We start from the raw sequence: 22,276 nt of genomic DNA on the forward strand, positions 1-22,276 counted from the left end.
TTGTTACTCATAATTAATTAAATTTCCTACGAGCTTTTGACATTCTGATCCTGTTGAAAATCCACATAATTTTTACTTTCACCTTCTTTCACAGCTGGCAGTAGAGATATTAACTGCAATTTTCATACTAACAATTTTTCAGTGAGGTGTATATGTTTTAAACCTCAATGAACTTAATTGAGTGTGTATGAGTACATATGTGGATGTATGTGTATACGCACACATGTTCATGATTGAAAAGAAATAATTTCCTCTAAAATAGAAACAAGACTTCATGGATATAAACAGGGCTCCAGAATGATCCAGTCCATAGTATATGTGTGTATGTCTCAGAATACCCAAGACTGAACTCTACTACACAGAGACAAAGCAGTAATATCCTAAAGATATATTAGCTGTATAATATTGTGTCATTAAACTTCCACATTTTCACTTATTTCCTTAAAAATATGTCATATTAAAATGTTATATTTTAATACTGCATAAAGTTTAACACCATTCAACCGTTCCATAACTACACAATCCTTTTTTATGTTTATTATGACAATGGCTGGGGATGGACTAGGGACCCTTTGTCCCCATCCAATACACAAATATAAAGTAATAGAAAATCTCTGTTCCCAAGATCTTGCAGTACACATAGTCAAAATGGTGAAGAGTACAGGAGAAAGCTGATGGTACAGAAAATGAATACTGTAATAGACTGTTATGTGGGTGGCATATTTTGTCCTTCTCTTAATTAGGGTTCTTCATGGTATGCAGAGGTGCAGAAAGAGTTCTGATGGCATTATGATGTGCTAAAGTTTTACAATAGAAAGTATTAAAGCTCTTTCTATGATAGAGAATAGAGTTATCCTTACAAAATTCTGTGCTGTGAAAAATTTTTTAGGAGACTGGATAGTCCAGTGAATATTCTCCCCATTCTCCCCCAAAAGTATCCTTGATCCAATACAGATATAGTTCTGTTGTGAAAGAATAGCCTGTGTGCATTAAAATAACCAGGATTTTAAATTAGATTTTAGAGCTGTCAGTGAGACTTATTATTCACTTTTCTAGCTTAAGGATAAGATAGAGTGGATCTTAATTTTAAAAATATGTTTAATACAGAATGCATCTTTTAGATCAGTTACCTTTAATAATCAGTTGGATTTCAGTAACTCCAAGATACATGGTTTGGGATCAGGGCTTTCTTAATCTAATTGTTGACAGATCTGTCTCTTGCAGAAGTGTTATTATTTTACCCATAAGTTTCCCACCTTTAAGTAATTCACCTGTGCAAAACATCAGTTTATGACAACCCAAGGTTGCAACATTGTATAATCCTTTAAAGAAAAGATTAAAAGGTAAGTAGGTAAAATTATGCACTAAAAAGGGGGAAATGACAATGTTTCACATTGTTTTTCATACAGAAGCATTACAAGTATCTTAAAATCATAGAGTAATGTAGGTTGGAAGGTACCTCTAGAGGTCATCTCTAGAGGTCATCTGGTCCAAAGCCTTTGAGCAGGGCTAACTAGATCAGGTTGTGTAGGGCCTTGTCTAGCTGTGTTTTGAATCTCAGGATGGAGATTCCAAAACCTCTTCTGGCACCTGTTTCTGTGCTGAATCACTGCCATGAATGTTTTTTCCTTATGCCTAATCAGAGTTTCCTGTGCTGCAACTTCTGACTATTGCTCCTTGTCCTTTAGCTGTCCACTTCCAAAAAGAGTCTGACTCCATCTGCTCTATAGCTATTCATTAGGTAGTTGAAAGCATAGATTAAATCCACCCTTAGACTTCTTTTCTCCAGGCTGAATATGCACAGCTTCCTCTGCCTCTTCTTAAAGTACTGCATTTTATTTTGATTCTCCAATAGCATGACAATACGCAATATTTTAATCCTAATATCAGATACAGTCTAGAGTCACTAAATATCAGTTCATAGCCAAGTATGCAAGGACAACATGGCCTTCCTCAGCCATTTGTTTTCGAAACTTTATGTGAGAAGATGCACAGGATTCTTCTGACAGAATTTGCTTCTCAATTGTCCGCCTGCCATGTTCTATACCAGAACTCATAGTTTTGTACTTGCTTTCTCGTATTAAGTTTCACTATCCCTGTCTGTTCCTACAGCCGACATTTATTACTGAGTTTATTACTTGTACAGACAGAGAAGGAAGAACCAGAAAGAGATTGCTCTATTCCTTTCTGAACTTGGGGAGACTGACAGATAGGGTGGTAATGAAGAAATCTTGAAGTATTTCAGCACTCAGTTAATAATCCATTTTTGCAAAACTGTTTTAGAAGTTCAGTTGTTCAGAAGATGGTCAAATTTAAATTTGTCTTTAACAAAATAACCAGACATTTTCTGTAGACTAGTCTCATGCTATGTTTCAACTTTCTGTCCCTATTTGTTTTAGCAGTAAAGTTGTCCTTGAAAATGTTTACAATAATTTTTTAATAATAGAATTAGTCACTTTTTTACCTCTATGTGTTACATTATAGCTGAATCAGACTTTTAAAATATATGTCTTTTGACTGAAGACCAGTTCTGTGTCTTTACAACCTCTGCAGCATCATTTCAGAGAAGCAGATTCAGTTCACTGGATGTGACCAGCATGGTTTTGCCAGATGCATGCAGGCGTCATAGCTAATTAATGCTGGCTCTTAGCAGAACTGACTAGACCGGAGATAGTACTATACTGTTGCAGCTACATCACTTTCATTCAGTGCCTCCTTAGGGAGGTCTGTAACACATTTTATTGCAGAGTGTATTTGTGTTACAAAACTAGGACATGGAACAGAATTTAGAAATGAGAGAAGGAAGGTAGAAGTTGAAAAGGATCATTCATCCTTGATTCTTACAGACACTACTACTCTAAATAGAGCCAAGGAGAAAATTTCAGAAAGAAAAAATAATCAGTTCATGCTCATTCATTGACTAAAACCCCCTGATTTTTTGATTTAAACTCTGCACAATATTTGTTTTTATCAAAAATTATAAGGGAATATATTCATCAATAGGAAAATCTACAGAGACAGAAAAGTTTAATGAGTATTATTCACAAAAAAAGAATTTAAACATTTATATGCATATATTCCAGTCATGACTTCAGACTGTTATACATTTTTGCAACAAAATGTCCACTAATGATCTGTAAACAAACTTCGTTGTAGAAATTAATCAATATTTTCAATTAATGAATCAAGAAATTTCCAGCTTTTGATGGACTTCTGTGTAAGCAGAAATGAAGAAATTAATTGAATATGTTACTAGTCATTCAGATGGAATTATATATATACATTTAGTTCATACAGAATATTGTAGACCTTAGATAAATTCTGTTTTGTAGAATAAAGTTATAAGAACAGTGTTATAATCATAATAAAATAATTATTAATAGGACAAGCATTACAATATTGGGAAGTTTCGCCTGTTGTTTGGTTTGTTTTAGAGATAGTAAGGTTACCAAATTACATTGTGAATATTCTAAACATTAAATCACTTTGAGTGTTCGTTTTCTTTCTAAACAATTTGTTGGATCAGTAGTTTCAGTAAAAGGCGACTGTTTATTCACTTCAGGAGGCAACATTTTAAAAAGTATCAAAGGCACTTTTCAAAAATATTTTCAACAAATTGAAGCCTTACTCTAGCTTATTTGAAATAATTTAAGCCACTTTAAAAGTGTGATTTAGACCTCTGAATCACTTGCATGTTCTGGAAAAATTTTCAGAGTGTGAACAGATAAGTTGCATGTTTCCAGGTATTAGTCACATTAATCTTCTTCATATCAATTATAGTTTTGAATTTTAAAATTAACCTTAAGAATTTGAAAGTGTGGGCAAATGGGAATTAAACCTGGTAGTAGAACATGAGGAGCCAAATAGTTGTATGTGTTATTTCTATAGACATGAGCATAAATGGAGTACACTGTTATGTGTACCTGGTGAGTATTACTGTATTTTTTTGCTCCCCAACATTTATGTTTTATTTTGAGGCAGTGCAGAGAGGTGGAGGAGAAAGCAGAGGAGCAAGCCTCGTGCAGAAACAATTATTTTGTTTTCAATAGTTAATAAAATGACTTTCTTTTTCTCCTCAGAGCTTTCTGACCTCTTTTTGAATAATCACATGCCTCAACAGGATGAGATGCATTTCAGTTTGTTTTTTATTTGGCAAAGATACAACACAGGCATTAGAAAGCACATTTTGTGTATGTGCACTAGAATCTGTTGTATAATAAAACTAACATTTTGACACTATTCCATTGGTAATGTTCATATGTGAATACATTAACTGGAAATTCTCCTAAACTGATCATTTCTAAAAATTCCATTGAATTTTCTTGTTTGTGATAATACAGAATAGTATAGGATGCTTTTAATAAGATTTGGAAAGATAGTGGAAAAGTAAAGAAATTATGTTTTAAAGGAGTTTATCCCATGGAAGCAGATGTCTGCGTGTGTGCACACAGGCCAGGGAGAAAGCTTTCTATCGGTTAACCAGTAGCATGCTGTTAATTTTTTACTTTATATTTTTCAATTGGAAAATTCATATTAAAATCATTATGCAAATGTTAAGATTCTAAAGTGAATCTTGGAAATACCATATTTAAGATTTTCCGTGCAACTTTCAGTCTGTCCTTTTGTATATATGTTAAGCATTAATTACTTAACTCTACTACATATAACTAACTATACATATAACTAAACTGCGTAACTATGCAGTGTACGTCTGGGAGCAGGAGGAATATTATTTGTATTAATATTTATGATGGATAATGGATTATGTAGTTTGGACAGTATATAATACTAGAGCTGGGAGGACCAGTTACTTCATATTTATTGGTCTATCAGCTTTTCCTCTCTGAGGGAGTATGCAGTAAAAGAAAAGGCAGATCTCTGCCAGAATTGAGGCTGTGGATTATATGTATACTGTCAATGGTAAAAAATCAAAAGTACTTATGTAACTACTTTCAATTTCTGTAAATTCAGACAATAGGATGCAAATTTGCAATTAACTCTTAGAACAGTGTTCCTGTGAATATTGTAGATAGTTTATAAATTTACGTCATTTTAAAAACAAGAAGAACGGTCTAGCTGAACCAAAGCTATAAGCTTAGTAGAAGAATTAATTAAGTAGAACTTTATGATCTGTCTTGCACAGAAAATCAGAGATCCAGCACTGCAGAGAGAAACTTGAGATCACTTCTGCCTCTACAGTTTTAGCTCATAAACATACTGTTTCAGACATTGCTTGGTAATTCTCTTCTATCTGATCAGTGTTAGGTCCTCTAAGCAATAATGTGTTTGTGGGCCTGAGAGGTCTTTATATTTATTTTTTTCTATCACTGGAAAAAGCTTAGCTCATCTGGATTAAAAATATTATTATTGCTTCTTAAAAATCCCATCTTGCTGTAAATAAGCCAAGAAATACACTTCAGTTTCAGAATACACATTTTCTATACTGGTCAGAGAGAAGTATAATTTTCTCACCAGGTTCTGCTAGCCCACATTTCTACACTCCTAACAAATCCTAATGATGTGCGGAGTTCTGTACGTTTGGCTCTTGATGACAGAACTAAACTTGCTCCTAATAACGTGTGCTGGAATCACTTAAGGAATCTTATAAAGACGTGACTGGAAAATTATGGGGAGTTATTTGTTATATTCATTTATATGTGCTGGTTCTTCCTTTGTTTTGTTTTTGTGCTGAATTGTGAGCTAAATGTAAACTACCATTTCAGAGTGAATACATTAAGCAGAGTCTTAGATATGTTGCTATGGCATGAAAAATATTTAGTTTTACTAGCAATCTTTTTTCGTTTTGTTAAATTAATTCTTAGGCAACAATCTTAACAGAAAGGATTTTAAATGGTTCATATAAAATGTTGATATGCGTTGTCAAAATGGGGAGCAAAAAAACCCCTTTTGTTTTTAGTTTATTTGGAGTTAACATAGGCCTGACAGTTCCTCTGCATATCATCGCACACTGTAAAAGTCTGAAATGTTGTTAAACAACAACAACAGCAACAAGAGAAAACTCACAGATCTCAAATCTGAAAAGCAAAGTCAGAATAGCTAATAAAACTTGGAAGACCTGTCAAGATCTCCTACTCTGGTCTTCTGTTAAAACTCCATTAGAACAGGTGAACTTTACAATGTGTTTTGTATGTTACTAATTCAATTATTGCACTTTGCACAGCTTAGGATTTACCACTGAAAACTATTTCCATCTCATTTATATCTGAGAATTATTGCCTTGAGCACCTAAAAAGATATTTGTTTCTGTGTGTCACAAGAAGGAGGCATATTCAAGCAGACAAGGATCAGTCTGTTTCACGTTTCCTTATTGGCTCCTATCCTGTGAAACGGCTTTATAAGAAAACAGAGTTACTTATGAGTGAAGAAAATAATTACTTGTAGAAGCACATTTCTTCTACTAAATTAACTGAAAATAACTTTGCATGGAACTATAGCTATGCAAACCATTAATAGTTTGGAATAGTGAATTTAGTTTTATATGTGTCAACATTTTTTTCACTGTAAATTGTTGACCTTTATTTAAGACTCTAAAACTTAACCTTGAGAAGTACAGAGAACCAGCACAACTTGTTCCTCTTCTACATTTCTCTCAGATCCTTTTCTCTCAAAAATCTCCCCCCACTTTATGGCATTCCCCCATCTGTATTTGGTGCAAGGGCTTCTCTATTAGTTAAGGTTGCTAGGAAAAACAAAATACTCCCATTTTCAGTAGTGGCTAAGGCGGTTAACACCACCCTGTTCAAGCTGGGGTGTTAGTTCTCAAGTCTTTGTATGTTGCCATCATTGCTATGTGTACTGCTTATCAGGGTGAGTGCAAAAACAACAAATAAAAAAGCTGTCTCTGAAATTATCCTGGGACAGTAGCAGCATAACTACTTCAAGCTAGAAGTTGTCAAAATTCTTGGATTTTACTCAGAAGGGATGCATCTCTTCCCTCCTTCTCCACATTTATTTGATATTCAACCTAAAAAGAAGTTTATTTACAGAATTATGAATAAGCAAAGGAGTTGTGAATAGCATAGTTATAACACATTGTAGCAAGGTTTAATGTTCTTATGTGCATACCTGCAGTAATAGTGCATTGTAAATACATATGTAAGTCATACATAATAACAGGAGAATATAACCAAATGCTACAACAATGTCCAATGGATAAGCATGTCTTTTGACATGCGTCTCCTGTAATTTTCTTTTTAGCATATTTGGAAAGTTATTTGCAAGTAAGAAAAGGCACAGTAAGAAAAAGTAAGAAAGCAGAACAAAACAAATCATGAGGAAGTTATGTAGCACTTGTTAATTTAAGTTTACGCATCTTTTGCTGAAGTTTCTTAGATCCTTATTTTTGTATATAGCCCCCAATAGTGTAACTGACTTCCGCACTGTAAACAGTTGTGGCTCCTCTCATATAGAAATTTAGGGGTTTTTTAGTGCTACATTAAACTCATTTGAGGTATAGTTTCAAATCCCTTTTGGAATAAAAAAATAAATAAAATGGTAACTCTCCTGCAAAAGATAAGCCTGCATTATAACAAGAAAAATAAAATAGCAAGACTGGCAGTATAACCTGCCAGGGTCTGAATGGAGAGGAGGAGTGGTGGTTGTTAGCAGCTTTCACTGTTGTGTAACTCATGAGGGATAGTGGCAGTGACAGGTTTATAGGAATTCATGATGTTGATACTTGGTTTCATTGTCAGGATGATTCCTGTAAATGCTACTGGTGGGTCCTAGTGAGCAAATGGTTAGTAATTCACTGTTACCACCATTAAGCTATTTCTGGTTTTGCGTTTATTTTAAAATGATGCTTAAAAAATTCCAGCTCATGTCTGATTGACACTGAAATGCTCTTTACGTGAAAGTTTGTTTATGGGCAGTGATTCTTTTGATAGATTTGCAAGTGTCTGTGGAGTTTTAAAAGACTATTGCCCAATAGGCGTTAAGTGAGAGACATTCTGTTTTGTAAATATTTTCACTTATATTGGGGATTTTTAAAGAACGTTTTCAGCCAAATACTGCATTAAATCTGAACACAGTGGCAAACTGATAATCAGTAGTTTCCAGCTTTGTTCTAATGTTTTGCTAATGGTTTCCATTTCTGTGGCCAAGATTTGCAGTGTGTGAAGCATGATGTACGTCCAGCAATTTCTAAGGGCTTTCAAATACTATTCCACACTCATACTTTCTTTCTTTCTTTTTTTTTTTTTTTTTGCAATAGTTCATTTAGGAATAAACAATTTTCAAAGTAGCATATTACAATTAATGTGACGAACATACAATGCATACCAAGAAAATGAACTGAAAGTTTATTACAGTAGTGGAGAACTTGCATCTGTTTGTACTAAGTCATGCAGAAACAGGTTGTTTATCTTCTAAAAGATCATTTTGGAATGAGATAGTGAGAGTGGAAATGTACATTTGGTATGTTTTGCTATCTGTTCCCTTCATATTCCTCAGAATTTCGGAAAGATCCCGTAGTCATCTTTTCAGAATTTATTTCAAAGAAGGAATACACAATATGATCCTTACCTCAGAATCATTATAATAAAGACATCTGCTAAAATAGTTTTCTTCTAAAAAGAAACCAATTTCTATTGTAATCAATATAAAAAGAGAACAATACATAAAAAGTGAATGTAATTCTCCCATACAGGCATTATAGCACTTTAGTGTAGAAAATCAGAGCAACTAATGGAACAGTTCATTTTTAATTGCTTTGTACAATTTTTGGCCTGACTTGGCAATTTGCTTTTTTAAGTATTAATCTATTTGAAGTATTAATATATTTCAAGTACACTAGTGAGTAAACATAGACAAATTTATTATGGGACTTATATAACAGGAAATTCAATGAAGATTAGCCATCAGAGATCAAAGTGACTCTTAAAGTTCTTAAGTCAGTGTATCTTTTCCAGTCCTCAGTAGATACAAAGCTTCTTAAATATTTAACATAAAATGAGACCTAAAAGGTTGTATATTAGACACAGAACTCAGCCCTGGTGAGGCCACATCTGGAGTACTGCGTCCAGTTCTGGGCTCCCCAGTACAAGAGGGATGTGGCACTACTGGAGCAAGTCCAGCGAAGGGCTACGAAGATGATTAGGGGACTGGAGCATCTCTCTTATGAGGAAAGGCTGAGAGAGCTGGGCCTGTTTAGCCTGGAGAAGAGAAGGCTGAGAGGAGATCTTATCAATGTGTACAAGTATCTGAAGGGAGGGTGTCGAGAGGATGGGACCAGACTCTTTTCAGTGGTGCCCAGCAACAGGACGCGAGGCAACGGGCACAAACTGAAACACAGACAATTCCATCTGAACATGAGGAAAAACTTCTTCACTGTGAGGGTGACAGAGCACTGGAACAGGTTGCCCAGAGAGGTGGTGGAGTCTCCTTCTCTGGAGATATTCAAAACCCACCTGGATGCAATCCTGTGCAACGTGCTCTAGGTGACCCTGCTTGAGCAGGGGGGTTGGACTAGATGATCTCCAGAGGTCCCTTCCAATCTCAGCCATTCTGTGATTCTGTGATATAAAATCAAGTTCTTTAATTAGTGTTTAATTCATGGAAAAGATTGTATTCAAAGGCAAAGAAGTACAAATATCTGGCTTAGGTCATTATAGGAGAAAAAATGCTTTCAAAATACATGGTGGTGAAGAGCCATAAGTGAATGAAGGAGAGGAAGAGAAGCTTTAGGAAGATAAACACAGAAGAAGTGAAAAGAGGTGTGTATCTAATATCAAATTACAAATGAAAAATGAGGGAATACAGAAATTGTCACAGTGAATCAGACACATGCTGATCTAATTGGTATTATGTGGTCAGTATGCAATGTCTCAGAAGAAAATTTGGGAAGTCTCAGAGGTGGGAAATATTGGGTAGTTTTCTTCAGGCAGATCTCATCCTGTCTCTCTTGATAGTTAAGAGAGCTACCAAAGATCTGAAGGGTGGATGTTTATCTCAGCTGATATTTGACTGATTGTCATATATGGGCAGAAAAGATACATGCCAAAGACTTCTGACTATATGATTCTGTCACTGCTATACCTTAGCTGGTGTCTCTGAGATTAAAATTCTGTTGTAAGTAGCACTAGGATAGTTGAGCTCTTAAATCATCATTAAGTCAGTAAGTTAATTACCTATCTTAGCATTTAAACTCCCTGTAGCTTACAGTACATTCCAATCAATGTACTGGTGAGTTTGAGGAGCCTGGGATATACTGTTATTGGCACTGGAAAGCACAGAAGAAATTGGAAGAAGTAAGGATGGTAATGGCACTTCAAGATATGTTGCTGCTGGGGCTTGTGACCAGTCAAGGTTCTATTATCAGACACTTCTGAATTTGAGCAGTTGGGATATCTGGATTTCTCTGTGAGCCCAGCTGCGGTGTTTTTTGATCTACAAATCACGAGAGCATGAGTAGAAAAAGATAAGGCATAATAATTTCATCAGGTGATGATCTGACTCCCATTTAGTCTTAATTTAAAAATAAGAAAGAAATAACAACACTACACAGTTACTGAAAGAGAGGAGCTAATCTTGCCCTTACAAAAAAGTAAGGTGCTACAATCTCGAGCAGGAGAAAACAGACTTGTGTGAGGATTTGACTTACCATTTTATTACTGATGATGCTGTCCTTATTAAAACAGCAAGGAGCTGATGAATCATTCCCTCATATGGGAGTATTGTTGGCAGTAAGTCTCTTCCGCCCATTGTGAGCACAGGCTGGTGTCTCTGAAACCTTTACATCATGTTCTGCAGAATTGAGGCAGTTCATGGAGTTACATGGTAGCACTTTCACTAATATTACAAATCCCAGCATGGCAAAGACCAGCTGACTTTAATAATTAGAATACCACTGCCATTTTAATCAAAATCCTGGATTTAGCCCTATCATGAAAACCTCCTTCTTCTTCCAAGTGTGTTTTCATTTGTATTCATATGATCCCTTTGAACATATTTTCACGATTCTTTGCTCTATCTATCCCTAGGCAAATTTGATAATGTTCCAAGGTTTCTCAGACTAAAAGATACATCTCATTGATGCTTCTAGCCATTATTTTATTATAGATATTGGACAAGGAATCATTGTTCTGCGCAGAATGGTTCATTACTGAAAGGAAGACTGTGAGGAGAATGGAGGGATTTCAGCAGTAATACAAAGTTTCTGAGACTACAGTTTCAGCTGAAGTTCATGACTGCTTCAGTCAGAAGAGGCTTCATACCTATGTAATGCATCTTATTTCTAGCTTTAGGAAGAAAACACAACCCCTTTATTTAGCTATTTCAATGCAGTTGGCTTTAACCAGCATTAATAGGCCTTCATTTGCCCAGAAGAATACTTTGTTTTGGTAGACCAAAGGTACAGTTGTTGAGTGATGTATAACCTAAATTCAGAATCAATTAAATAACTGATTAAAGGGCAAGAGAAGGATTAAGCAGTACAGTGCAAATATTTTAAACAATCAATGGCTTCACTTTCAAAACACCTCTGACACTCTAATGTAAACTGGCATGCCCTTACAAAACTTATTTCTTTCTTAATTTTAAATTAAGATTAAATGGGATTCAGATCATCACCTGATGAAATTACTATGCTTTATCTTTTTCTGCTCATGCTCTCATGATTTGTAGATTCACACCTCATCACAATTGTCCTTGATTCCCTTAGCTCAAAGATAGAATTTTCTCAGGCCCTACTCCAGTCTGATTTGAGTTATCTCAAAAACTTCAGAGAGGAGGGTGATAGATTTTAGTTTCAGATAGATAGGTACTTACATGTATCCAATTACATATGAACTAGTCAACTAGAGAGAGTATCATCCAAAGGTATCTTTGAGAGAGGTCTTTTTATGGATTTCCAATGATGTAATTCCGTAGAGTCTGCCAGGATTTACTTGACTTCTTTCACCTCTTTCAGTTTTGTTGCTTCAAGATGACCTTTACTAACATCAGTAAAAAGTTTTCATCTCATCTCAACATTAGAGTTTTAATCAGCACCCATGATGACTTGTGTGTTATCTAGCTCATTTGCTCTTCTCTGCTGTGTCTTTCCTCTTCCACTCCCTTCACTCCAAATGTTGACCTTCTTGCTAAGGTTGATAGGACTCTTCTTCAGAATTCATTCCTCAAATCAACTTTTTCTCTGTACACTGGTACTTTTACTTGCCAGTGTTTTCCCTTAATTTCTGTCATCTGATTATAATTAACATTAGTCCTCTCCATTCGAAAACATTTTTTTATTGAAGGGGTTTTGTATGTGCTTTCTTTATAATTCAGAAACAATAGATCCCAGTCTTGATCATTTAAATATTTTTATGTGACATATCTGAGCAACCTCTCTAATAATCTTGTGTTATTAATGCTTGTAGAAAGCATCTAATATGCTCTAAATGCTCAAAACAATCTAATAGTAACACTGTATGTTTGGGAAGATCTACTCTAACACCTTTTTGAAGTATGTTAGAATATGTCCAGATATAACTGTTGTTTTAAGATTATTGTTATTATTATTATTATATATGGGACTACTTATATAAGATTATTATAAGATAATCACCACCTTACAGTCAGTGTTTGTAACAGTCATGTACATTGTATAGTCATCATATATCAAATGGCTCAACAAAATACATTTACTAATACTTTCACACTTTTTTCATTTCATGTTTATCTGAAATAATTTCTAAATATTACTTTATGTAGCATTTTCTGCATATTTTTGAAACATACAGAAAATTAGCCACAAACTTGTAGCTACTACTTTTTTCAAATCTTCAGTTGAAAACTTAAAAATATTATTTCAGTTATTTTGCTAGATTCTTTCTCACACAACTGTAATGTCCCTGTCTTCTTCCCAAGTATTACAATTTGCTTGAATAACTGAAGAAATCTCCATCTAATTCTGTGAATTTAAATGCTGTGTGTACATAGGTTTCATTCAGTGTATGATAATAGTCACATAAAGTTTGTTTTTAATGGTAAGAGGTATATGTCATAAGAAAATAATCTTACAGAGTCGTATGAACTTTCCTGAATTCTGATTCGTTTTGCTTAATTTCTTTCTTAAAGACATATAGCTGAGCAGCTGAGAGACTGACTTTCTGAACTTTAAGTTAAGGTCTTTAAGTTGAAGTCTGACTACTACCTGGCATCCAAACAAATCCCCATTAACTTCATTCTGCACAGGTCCAAAGGTCTGTTTTATACTACAAGTTGCAAGACCAGAGCTTAACTTAGACTGTAGCCCAGGACATTTTACCTAAGCTCTTGAGCTCTTCAGTAATATCATAGTCTATCTATACGAGCTGTGGAAGGATGCTAAATTGAAAATATGCCCTTAGATGGGAACAGGTATCTTCTCAGTATTTTTATGTAGTAACAACTGTCAAAATGTATTTCTGACAATGTTGGATCTTTATTAAATTCTCAATTAATTGGAAAGCTGTCATTGTTTAATTAGTCCTGGCGATCCAAAAGTATTACAGACACTAATAGTAGGTATAAAATAAAACGCATGCATCTGTTTTCAACCTCCCTGCACTGCAAACTTACATTAACACAACAGGTTAATTACAAATTCTCAACTTCTCTTTTCACAGTGTTGTGTTAATTTGTGCCCAAAATGTTGAATTATAAAATGGTGGCAGTTCAGTGTTGTGTAGATATGTTTTATGCAGCCAAACTGTAACTCTTCTTAGAGAAGTTCTAGAGAATGTTAAAATTCTTTGGTGAATAATTTGGAGTTTTTTGAAATTGGCATGGCATCAGGTCTTCAAATAGCTGAGTGATAAAATGGTAAACAAATTGCAGTTAGATGTAAGTACAGAATGAAAAATGCTAGAATGAAAGATAGCCTTCTAGAGAAAGTCCACACATGAAGTAATGGCATCTTGTATCAATAATGTGCTCATATTAACTGAGTTACTCAGATTTAAAGATTTTGCCTATGTGAGGCAGATACAATACAAATTACATTTAGCTATAAATTAGCTTTCTTACAGGCTTCTACTATTTTATATCATTCATGCCCTATAATTTGAATACTGAAACCAAGCTAAATTCCCACATCTGTGTTGGGAAAAATGGTTGACTACCTGATGCTTGGCACTGATAAAAAGCATTCTAAAACCAAGGCAACCTCCACTCGCTACAGAACCAAAGTTTTAAGCTCTAAATACCATCTAAATTGACCTGGGATTTTTGTGTTTGGCAGGCTGGGTTAGAAGCAAGACTCAGCTCTGAGCTGGAATATCAAGACAAGACAAACAAGTCTAAGCCAAATACCACACAGAGAAATTTATATATGGTATACTAGACTAGTACTGGTATTTTTATTTTAGTGTAATTACTGGATTCCTCAGTGCATATTTCTTTCCATTGCCTCTAAAGTAAGTCTTGATGAGTAATTTAAATGTAGGCTTCTCCAGTGTTGACATCTATTTCTGGTAGATGAATTCTGCCACAAATGTCTCTCAACTTTTTTTTTGTAGTCTCTGAAAAGCAGATGAAATTAGTTTGCAGAGAGTCTTCAGAAGAGCATCTCCAGCCCTTCAAGAAGAAATTAGAAGAATTCTTCCAGAAAGGTAACCATATTTTTTTGAAATTATTGGTACTGTAGTTTTTTACAAGGTGTGCCATATATAATGTAAGCTGCTTTAGATGCCTGTTGCCTCTGAAAATTTCTACTATCTGTTATGGATTATGTTCCTAATATACTTAATATACATTAAGAACAGTTACAGAGATTTTAGACGTCACTTGTCATAGATAATTGTTTCCTTGATCTCACCCATTTCTTATTGATTATTTTCTGCTTTGTTTTTTTATTATTATTTGTAGGTAAAATAAAGAAGGTTTTCATCATAGAGCAAATTTATCAGATGGAATATAAATCTTCAAGCTTATAAAAGACTAGAATGAAAAATAGCTTTCTAGAGAAAGTCCATACATAAAGTAGTGGCGTATTGTATCACTAATGTGCTCATTGACTCATAACTAATGTGCTGAGTAACTCAGATTTAAAGATTTTTGTCTGTCTGAGGCAGAAAAAGGCTTAAGGAAATGATTTACCAGGATAGAGTCAGGAGTTATGGGGTCAGATTTGAGGGTGCAATTTGATGATCAGTTCAAGACAATGTAAATGCAAGTCGCTGCTGCTGAAATGTGTGGTCCTGATACCCTGTTTTCCCAGACTGTGTTCCCAAACCTCACCTGCTTGTACCAGCAATAGTGTGTCTGGGGCTGTGCAAGACAGACAAAGAACTGAGCCTTTTTTTTGACAGATTGGAGGAGTACTGGCTATTTGGTTGGCAGAGCTAGTGCTGTATTTATGATGACTATATTAAGAAGTAAATATTACCAAACAGCAAGTATTTGTCACAGAATCTTAAATGGTTTCACAATTTGATGTTTCAGAAGTCAAATGAATTATCTGAACATATGAATCAAGGGAGAATGTGTACTTACTATTAATGATCATTCAGATTGTTGTAATGGTTTATGATTTAGCTTAATCCTTTTTATAAAGATCCCTCTAATGGCTTTTTAATAACTTTATTTCATGAGGTTATAGTATTTAAAAAATTTACTAAATTAAAAGAGGATGTTTTAAAAATAGCAGTCCTTGTTAAACTGTACAGTTAAATAAGCCAATATTCTTTCTCACCCTTCTCCAGGCCATGGACATTAAAGGATATATTTGTTTGATATATTTTTTCTTTTAATTGAAAATTTATTTGGACAGTATTAAAGCTGCAAATTTCTTACCACAGAACTTGTAAAACCAAAAAATTGCAGTGGGAATCTTTGTGTTGCAGCAAGACAGTTGTATTAGTCTTTCCAACTTAACCAGAATTTTTTACTTACAGTTTAACAACAGTGCAAGATTGAGATATTACAATATATATTTCTGCAGTACTTTTAGGGTCTCCAGCATGCTGCTTGATCTTGCTTGCCACAGTATTGTAGCAGATCAATGTAATTATATTTTGTATAGATTATTTGATTCATAATACTATAGGAATTACCCTGTTAGAACAGCTCAGAACTGAATAGTTTGTATTCCTTTCTCACTAATGGCCAGAAACGCATCAAAGATGTGCTGCTGAAATGATAGTTACGGATCTGGACCGCGACTAAATTTTGACCAAGTCTTGTCAAAACCCTAAGCAAATGTTGACTTCCACATTCATATCGCGGATTCTGTAATTCTTATTATGCCCTGGATCTCTTGAGGAATAGCAAATGCTTATCATTTTAGTTCCAAGCAGTAAGGGCAGCCCAGCACAACCTGGTTTCTCTCACTAAGCTGAGGTGCCCTACTTTCTGATGAGTGGAACCTGATAAAATTGCCCAGTTGATCTCAGTAAAGATTGAGGTCTGCATTAGAGGAAAGACCTTGATTGCAATTAGTTGTGCAACATCATTTCATGTAGAAAACTATATTCCTTGCTACAGCTGACCTGTTTATACCTATACATGTGGAAACTGAGATACTAAATTTATCTTTATCCACGTAACAGAAAATTTTATCCTTATATCTGTGAATGGTATATTTATTTTTAAAAAGATAAGGTACATTCCCACATGGTGTCCTGGGACAGTGAGTTCTTTGCATAATTACTAAATTTGTTGGACACTTCCTAATGTTTCAGGTCTTTTGTATTCTGAAAAGAGTAAAAACATATGTATGACTTCCTTGTCCATTTTTTCATATTTTTCATGTGTTTTCCTTTGCTTTTTAATTTCATGTTTTAAGCTAGCTGGTCATACTTACTTTAATTTTTCCTAATTTGACTTCTCATCTTATGACATTTCTGTTTCATCTACCTTTTTCTGAGCTAAGTTGTCAATAGGTACCCGTAGTATTTAAAGCAATAAATGAGGCATTGTGTTTTCATCACAGTCATCCTGCTTTTTAAAATAATTTGTTGGACACATTTTCATTGATCTGCCAATATTGGCATCTAGAACTTCTCTAGATTCCTTACAGCTAACTGAGAACTTATCAGAGTGAACCATGATGTCAAGTCATTCCATAATATCTGTCATTTCTTGGCTTTCTTAAGATTTTCATGTGAAAAAAATGTATGCCATGGAAAGGAGTTTGCTGGAATTTGAGGAACTTTTTTGTTGTCAAAGGAATGCAGCCTGCACTTCTAATATAAAGTGATAAAGTTCTTGATGGTACTTAGTTCCTACAAAAAATGATTCCACAGGCTGAGCTAGCGCCTGAGGAAACAAAGGCATATATAAGTGGTTTCGTGAAGGGTATGCAGAGAACTAACTGATAGCAAATGAGTATCTCAATGTCATTGTCATTGCTGTATTTATGTGGCTGCTTGTCTTGCATTTTTCCACGTTGATGTATTGTTGTAATAGATAGTTATTTTGAACTATATGGTGTTTACTCTTGATTCATTAAATAATTGGCTATTAATTTCTTTAAGTTATGTTTTAAATTAACTGATCTTTAAAATTAATTTTTTTTAGAATCAGCTTTAGTACTTTAAAAAAGCATTTATTGACTTTATATACTCTACTCCTGCAGTTTTCTGATTCTTTGTTTGCCCATTTTTTAATATTGGATGATTTTTTTCTTCCTCTCATGGGCCTGGTGATCTATAGCAAATTAATGATTTTAATTGTTCCATCATCTCTGTCTTTGACTGGGCTTCTGTGGATTTTTCTTTTGCTTTCTTTTCTTGTCTATCAGTATTACTGGCAACATACTCAACTGTTAGCAGCAATGGTGTTTGTCAATACAGCTGACTGGTAGTAAATGTTCAACCATAATATCATTCAACCATAATATCATTCAGATGTGCTCTGAGTACGTGACAGTAAAGGCAACAGTACCTGCTATAGATAAGCATTGTCCTTAGTATTTCCATTGGTGAAAACTGTACTCTTTCTACAGGTACTTTTTATAGCAAATAACAATTTTTAATAGACTAAATGAGGTTTTATTAGAATTTAACTTAGGTCACTTCTACTTAGAATCTAATGAGTTTTACCTTTACATTAAGATAGGGTGAGAACTCCGGACTGTCCTCTGCGCAGCTATTCTAGCCTATGCCTGTGATTTTTTGGTAATTTCTATCTGCCCATTTCATTCAAGTTGTGATCAGTAGTACAAATCAATGTCTTTCCACTTCTTTGAGAATCGATGGGCAGTCTCCATCTGGATGTGTATGTGTGATGATGTTAAACATGCAGACACATAAATAATCATGAAATAATAATGACCTCTTATTAAACAACCTCTTATTACTGCTGTGATGTATCAGTCTATTCAGTCTAATTTGAACAGTGATGAGGCAAAAGATCTCATATCTAGTTACCAAATACTAAGCCATTCTCTTTCCCAGTTGATGTTTTTTCATCAAAGATTGGAAATGAAATTCATTTTTTCTAGTGTAGCTTTTTATAGATCTGTAATCCTGGACAGAGAAACCTACTGGAGCTAGTGCTGAATTCCTACTGTCCTTTGTCATTATTGCTATTTCTGCCTCCTGTTTAGCTTCCTCCTTTCTTTTCACTGCTGTGCTACTATGACTGGGTGGGTACTTTTCTGTTTGTCTCCAGAAAAAAAAAAGTCTTTCATCATCTGTGTATGTCTGTGAATTACTTACAACAAAAACAAACTAAATGAAAACAGGTCTGCATCTTTTTGAAAAAATGTAGTGACTTGCAGATCAAAACAATGCAGTATTTAATGCTAAAAGAGAAATAGCTGGGATGCAAACATTAGAGCTAGGTGGAAAGTATTTTTTTCTGAGACATGTCAAAATATTTCTATTCTCTAATAGCGTGGAACAGAAGTTCAAATAGTATCATAAATAACTGTGCAAGGTAGGAGAGAACATGGGACTAATTAACTAGCCCAGTAGTCTGGACCTGAAGGTACTGATCTGGGATTCCTGGATTTAAACACCCTATTTTCTCCAAAATATATAGTAGTCTATAAAAGCTTCATGAAGAACCCAAGCAGTCACATACAGTTCCCTCAGGTGTGTGGGATTCTCTATCTTTTATCTCTCCACCTATTTGAGAGAGGATACAAAGGGACAGGATTTGAGCTGCTCTTTTTTTTATTATATGCATGTTTGATATCATATATTTATACTAGGGCTTGTTCTTTTGAATTTTTAAGGACTGACTCAAAGATAATTGTTTTGAAGTTCCTTATTAATTTTTCTGTATAGTGTTAAGATTCCAAACTGCCTGTCAATATCCTGTTAGGCCACTGAGGGGGCAAGAAATGGCAACACCAGGAACCCTTGTTCATTGTAACCCTTTTCCAAGTTGTAGGGATTCATTTTGAACATGATTTTTTTTCATGTGCGCCTAATTTAAAAGAACATCCTTTATTCAAGTTAATTAAAATATATTTAAAAAACATATTTCAATATTTTTCTATACACCAGTCTCTATCAGTCTCTTAGTTCTTGTGATTCGCTGGGGTGGTGGAGTACTTTTCTTAGGGAAGAAACTGTACAAGGTAACACAAGAAAACATTGATAAAAGTAGGCAAATGGCAACAAAAGACAAAAGATCAATCGCAAAAGTTTCAGACTACAACAGTAAGAATGGAGAATTGCACTATGCTGCCTTTCCAGGTTTTCCATTGATATCTTTATTGCCTTTGCTCTCAGTTTGTTCTTGTTTTCATTGGGTTATGCAAGTATGGTGCCCTGCAGACCCTATAATTATTGAGCCTGTTTCTTCTCCAGTCACTTACATAACTGATTTGAGTTTTTATAATTGGTGGGTAGTACTTTGTGTGGCATTAGAATGGAAGTCCTATAAAATTCTGCACCAAAGTGCAAAATAATGCAGAAAACGGTCTTGATTTATGGTATTAGAATAAGTATTGGACAAATTTCAAAAAGTTCAGAGGTTCAGTTTAGATAAGTGTCTGGAAACTCAGCTGCTTTTCTGAAATCAGGAGTTAACTGATAATGCTGAGCATCCATTAAGCATCTGCTTTTAGTTTTGTTTGTTTAAAAAAGAGTTGTGGCTGGTTTAAGCAAATGTATGAAGAAATTTTCTGCCAGCTCACAGCAAGTATCCAAAGCTCAGATGCTTTTTTGGAACTTCTGGCTTGAAAATAGGACTGGAACTCATAGATATTCAAGTTTTTCTCACACATACGACTTCCCATCATTTCTAGTCAATGCTAAGTGGAAAATGTAAGGAAAAAAAACATTGATTTGCTTTAACTGAACTGTTTACATTTCCCTAATTACAATTAATGTCAATTAAATGTAATACTTGCTGTGTTGTAACAAAAAACACTGAGAGTGTTATGGAGACTGACATTCTAAAATGCTAGAGGGGATAAACTGTACTTCTGCTGATGTCAGTACTGTTTTGTATAACTAGATGTAATGTAGCCTAGTGCCTTGAAGAGGGAATTATGTGCCAGAACACTTAGCTTCTATTCCCAGTTTAGCTACTTGACATCTGATGCTAGAATAGTTGGTTAATCTCTTTAGGCTTCAGTTTTCCGGTACATAGAATGTTAAATAATGATCCTTGCTATTTTTTGTAGTGGAGGATAATCTTTGTAAAGTGTTTTGTGATTTCTCGATGAAAGTCTTCATGTGGAAACTGTGTTAATGCTTCATTTCTCTATATCATATGGACATGTTTTTTGAAATGGGCTTGGATTATTACAAAGTAAAAATAATCATTAATAAATTTAATTTTATTACATGCAACAAATTATACTAATTTTACTAGAATATGGAGATCTAAGAATTACCATACACTTAATGTATTTCCAGTGGAATTACTGTGGGTGTTTTTTTTTTTCAAAAATATTTTCACTATGTTTTCCTTTTAAATTGTCTTGATAAGCAAAATGAACTTTGAAATCATGAAATTAATGATTGGTTTGGAATGCTCTTTAATTTATAAAACTCTTGCTCAGAATTGCTTGGAAAAAAACTACTCTTTGGATACAAGGCCATCACAAAAAAAATAGAATATTTAGACTAATATGAGAAACATTTAGTAGCAAAATACTGTACTTTGAAAAGGAGGAGAGTGTTTTGTTGCTGCAGCTGTGAAGCTTACTACAAGGGATGCTGGCTGGTAGCCACTGGTGTTAGTTTTTCGTGACCCTTTTTAGCGTCTTGGTGCCTTCTCCCAAGAATAATAGAAATAAGAAAGTAGATGGCAGACAGGAGAGGGCGACTAGCCTTAATAGAACTTATTTCTTATTTCCCCACTTGATTATCTCGTATTTTCTGTCCTTTGTCATAAATGTGGGAATATATAATGCAGATAAATCCAGGATCTTGCAAAAACTGGTCCCAAAATCCCCTTTGTTGGTTCCAGGTCAGAAAGTATTCAAGAACTCTACTCTGGGCTCCATTTCTTCTCTGATATACTGGTATGTGTAAATCAAAAAGTCTTTAGGCTTCTTTGCAGTTAGCAGAGGAAGAGCATAACTGCCTCTTTTCAATTCTCTATGAATAAAACATCTTGATGAGACTTTGCGATTAAAGGAATTAATTTAGTTTACAGCAGGGTCTGGGAAGCAAGTAGTCTGATGTCAGGACAAAACAGTTTTTGAAAATCATTATTAGTAGAAAGGAAAGCTATTTGGGAAAGGCACATGATTCATTGAAGTGCCCAAGGTAACAGGGGCAAGATGGATGGGGAGGGATTTATCAAACAGTGCAGATTTGCTGAGGTTAATCCCATAACGGAAGAAATTGTCTTGTAGTTAGAATGCTAGCCTGGAACTTGGGAAACTTTGGTTAAGTTCTTTGCTTTGCTACAAGTTCCTGTATCTCTTAGGTTACGTAAGAGATCAGTATTCTGCTAGTCACGTAGTCTGTCGTCATGAGGCTGTACTAGAAAAACAGGACAGCAGACCAGACTAGGCGGCAGCACTCTGTCTGTTTCTCAGACAAGGTTAGCAACCACATGGGAAATGTCAATAAGTCTGGGTTTTACTGCTAAGTGATTTCTTCTTTATAATTTTAGCCAGGTTGCAGTAAATGGCTGGGCACACATCCAATCTATTGCGCCTTTCAGTGTACTTCCGGTGCAGGACAGGAGCTTTGTTCCATGCTTCCTCATTTGCCTGTTTGAATGCACTGTGGAGGATTGTTGAGATAGAATTGATTTCTTATTGTCTTTCTTTCCCTGTGGACTATTAAGGTTAGTCCCCTTCACCTGTTTGTTAACTACTTTCTGTTTTATGTTCTTCTTGGGGGAATATGCCAAGAAATTAAGAAATATCATGGGA

At 34.7% G+C, this 22,276-nt stretch overlaps 1 protein-coding gene across 1 annotated transcript in view; it reads left to right on the forward strand.

The window, feature by feature from the left end:
• FMN1 (formin 1) overlaps nucleotides 1-22,276 on the forward strand; it is a 167,056-nt gene that overhangs the window by 110,042 nt on the left and 34,738 nt on the right. The window contains exon 16 of the mRNA XM_067295679.1: nucleotides 14,502-14,594. Coding sequence (XP_067151780.1) covers nucleotides 14,502-14,594 — 93 coding nt within the window. The remainder of the gene's footprint in view (nucleotides 1-14,501; nucleotides 14,595-22,276) is intronic.

Source organism: Apteryx mantelli, chromosome 4 (assembly GCF_036417845.1).
Source record: "Apteryx mantelli isolate bAptMan1 chromosome 4, bAptMan1.hap1, whole genome shotgun sequence".
Classification (NCBI taxonomy): domain Eukaryota; kingdom Metazoa; phylum Chordata; class Aves; order Apterygiformes; family Apterygidae; genus Apteryx; species Apteryx mantelli.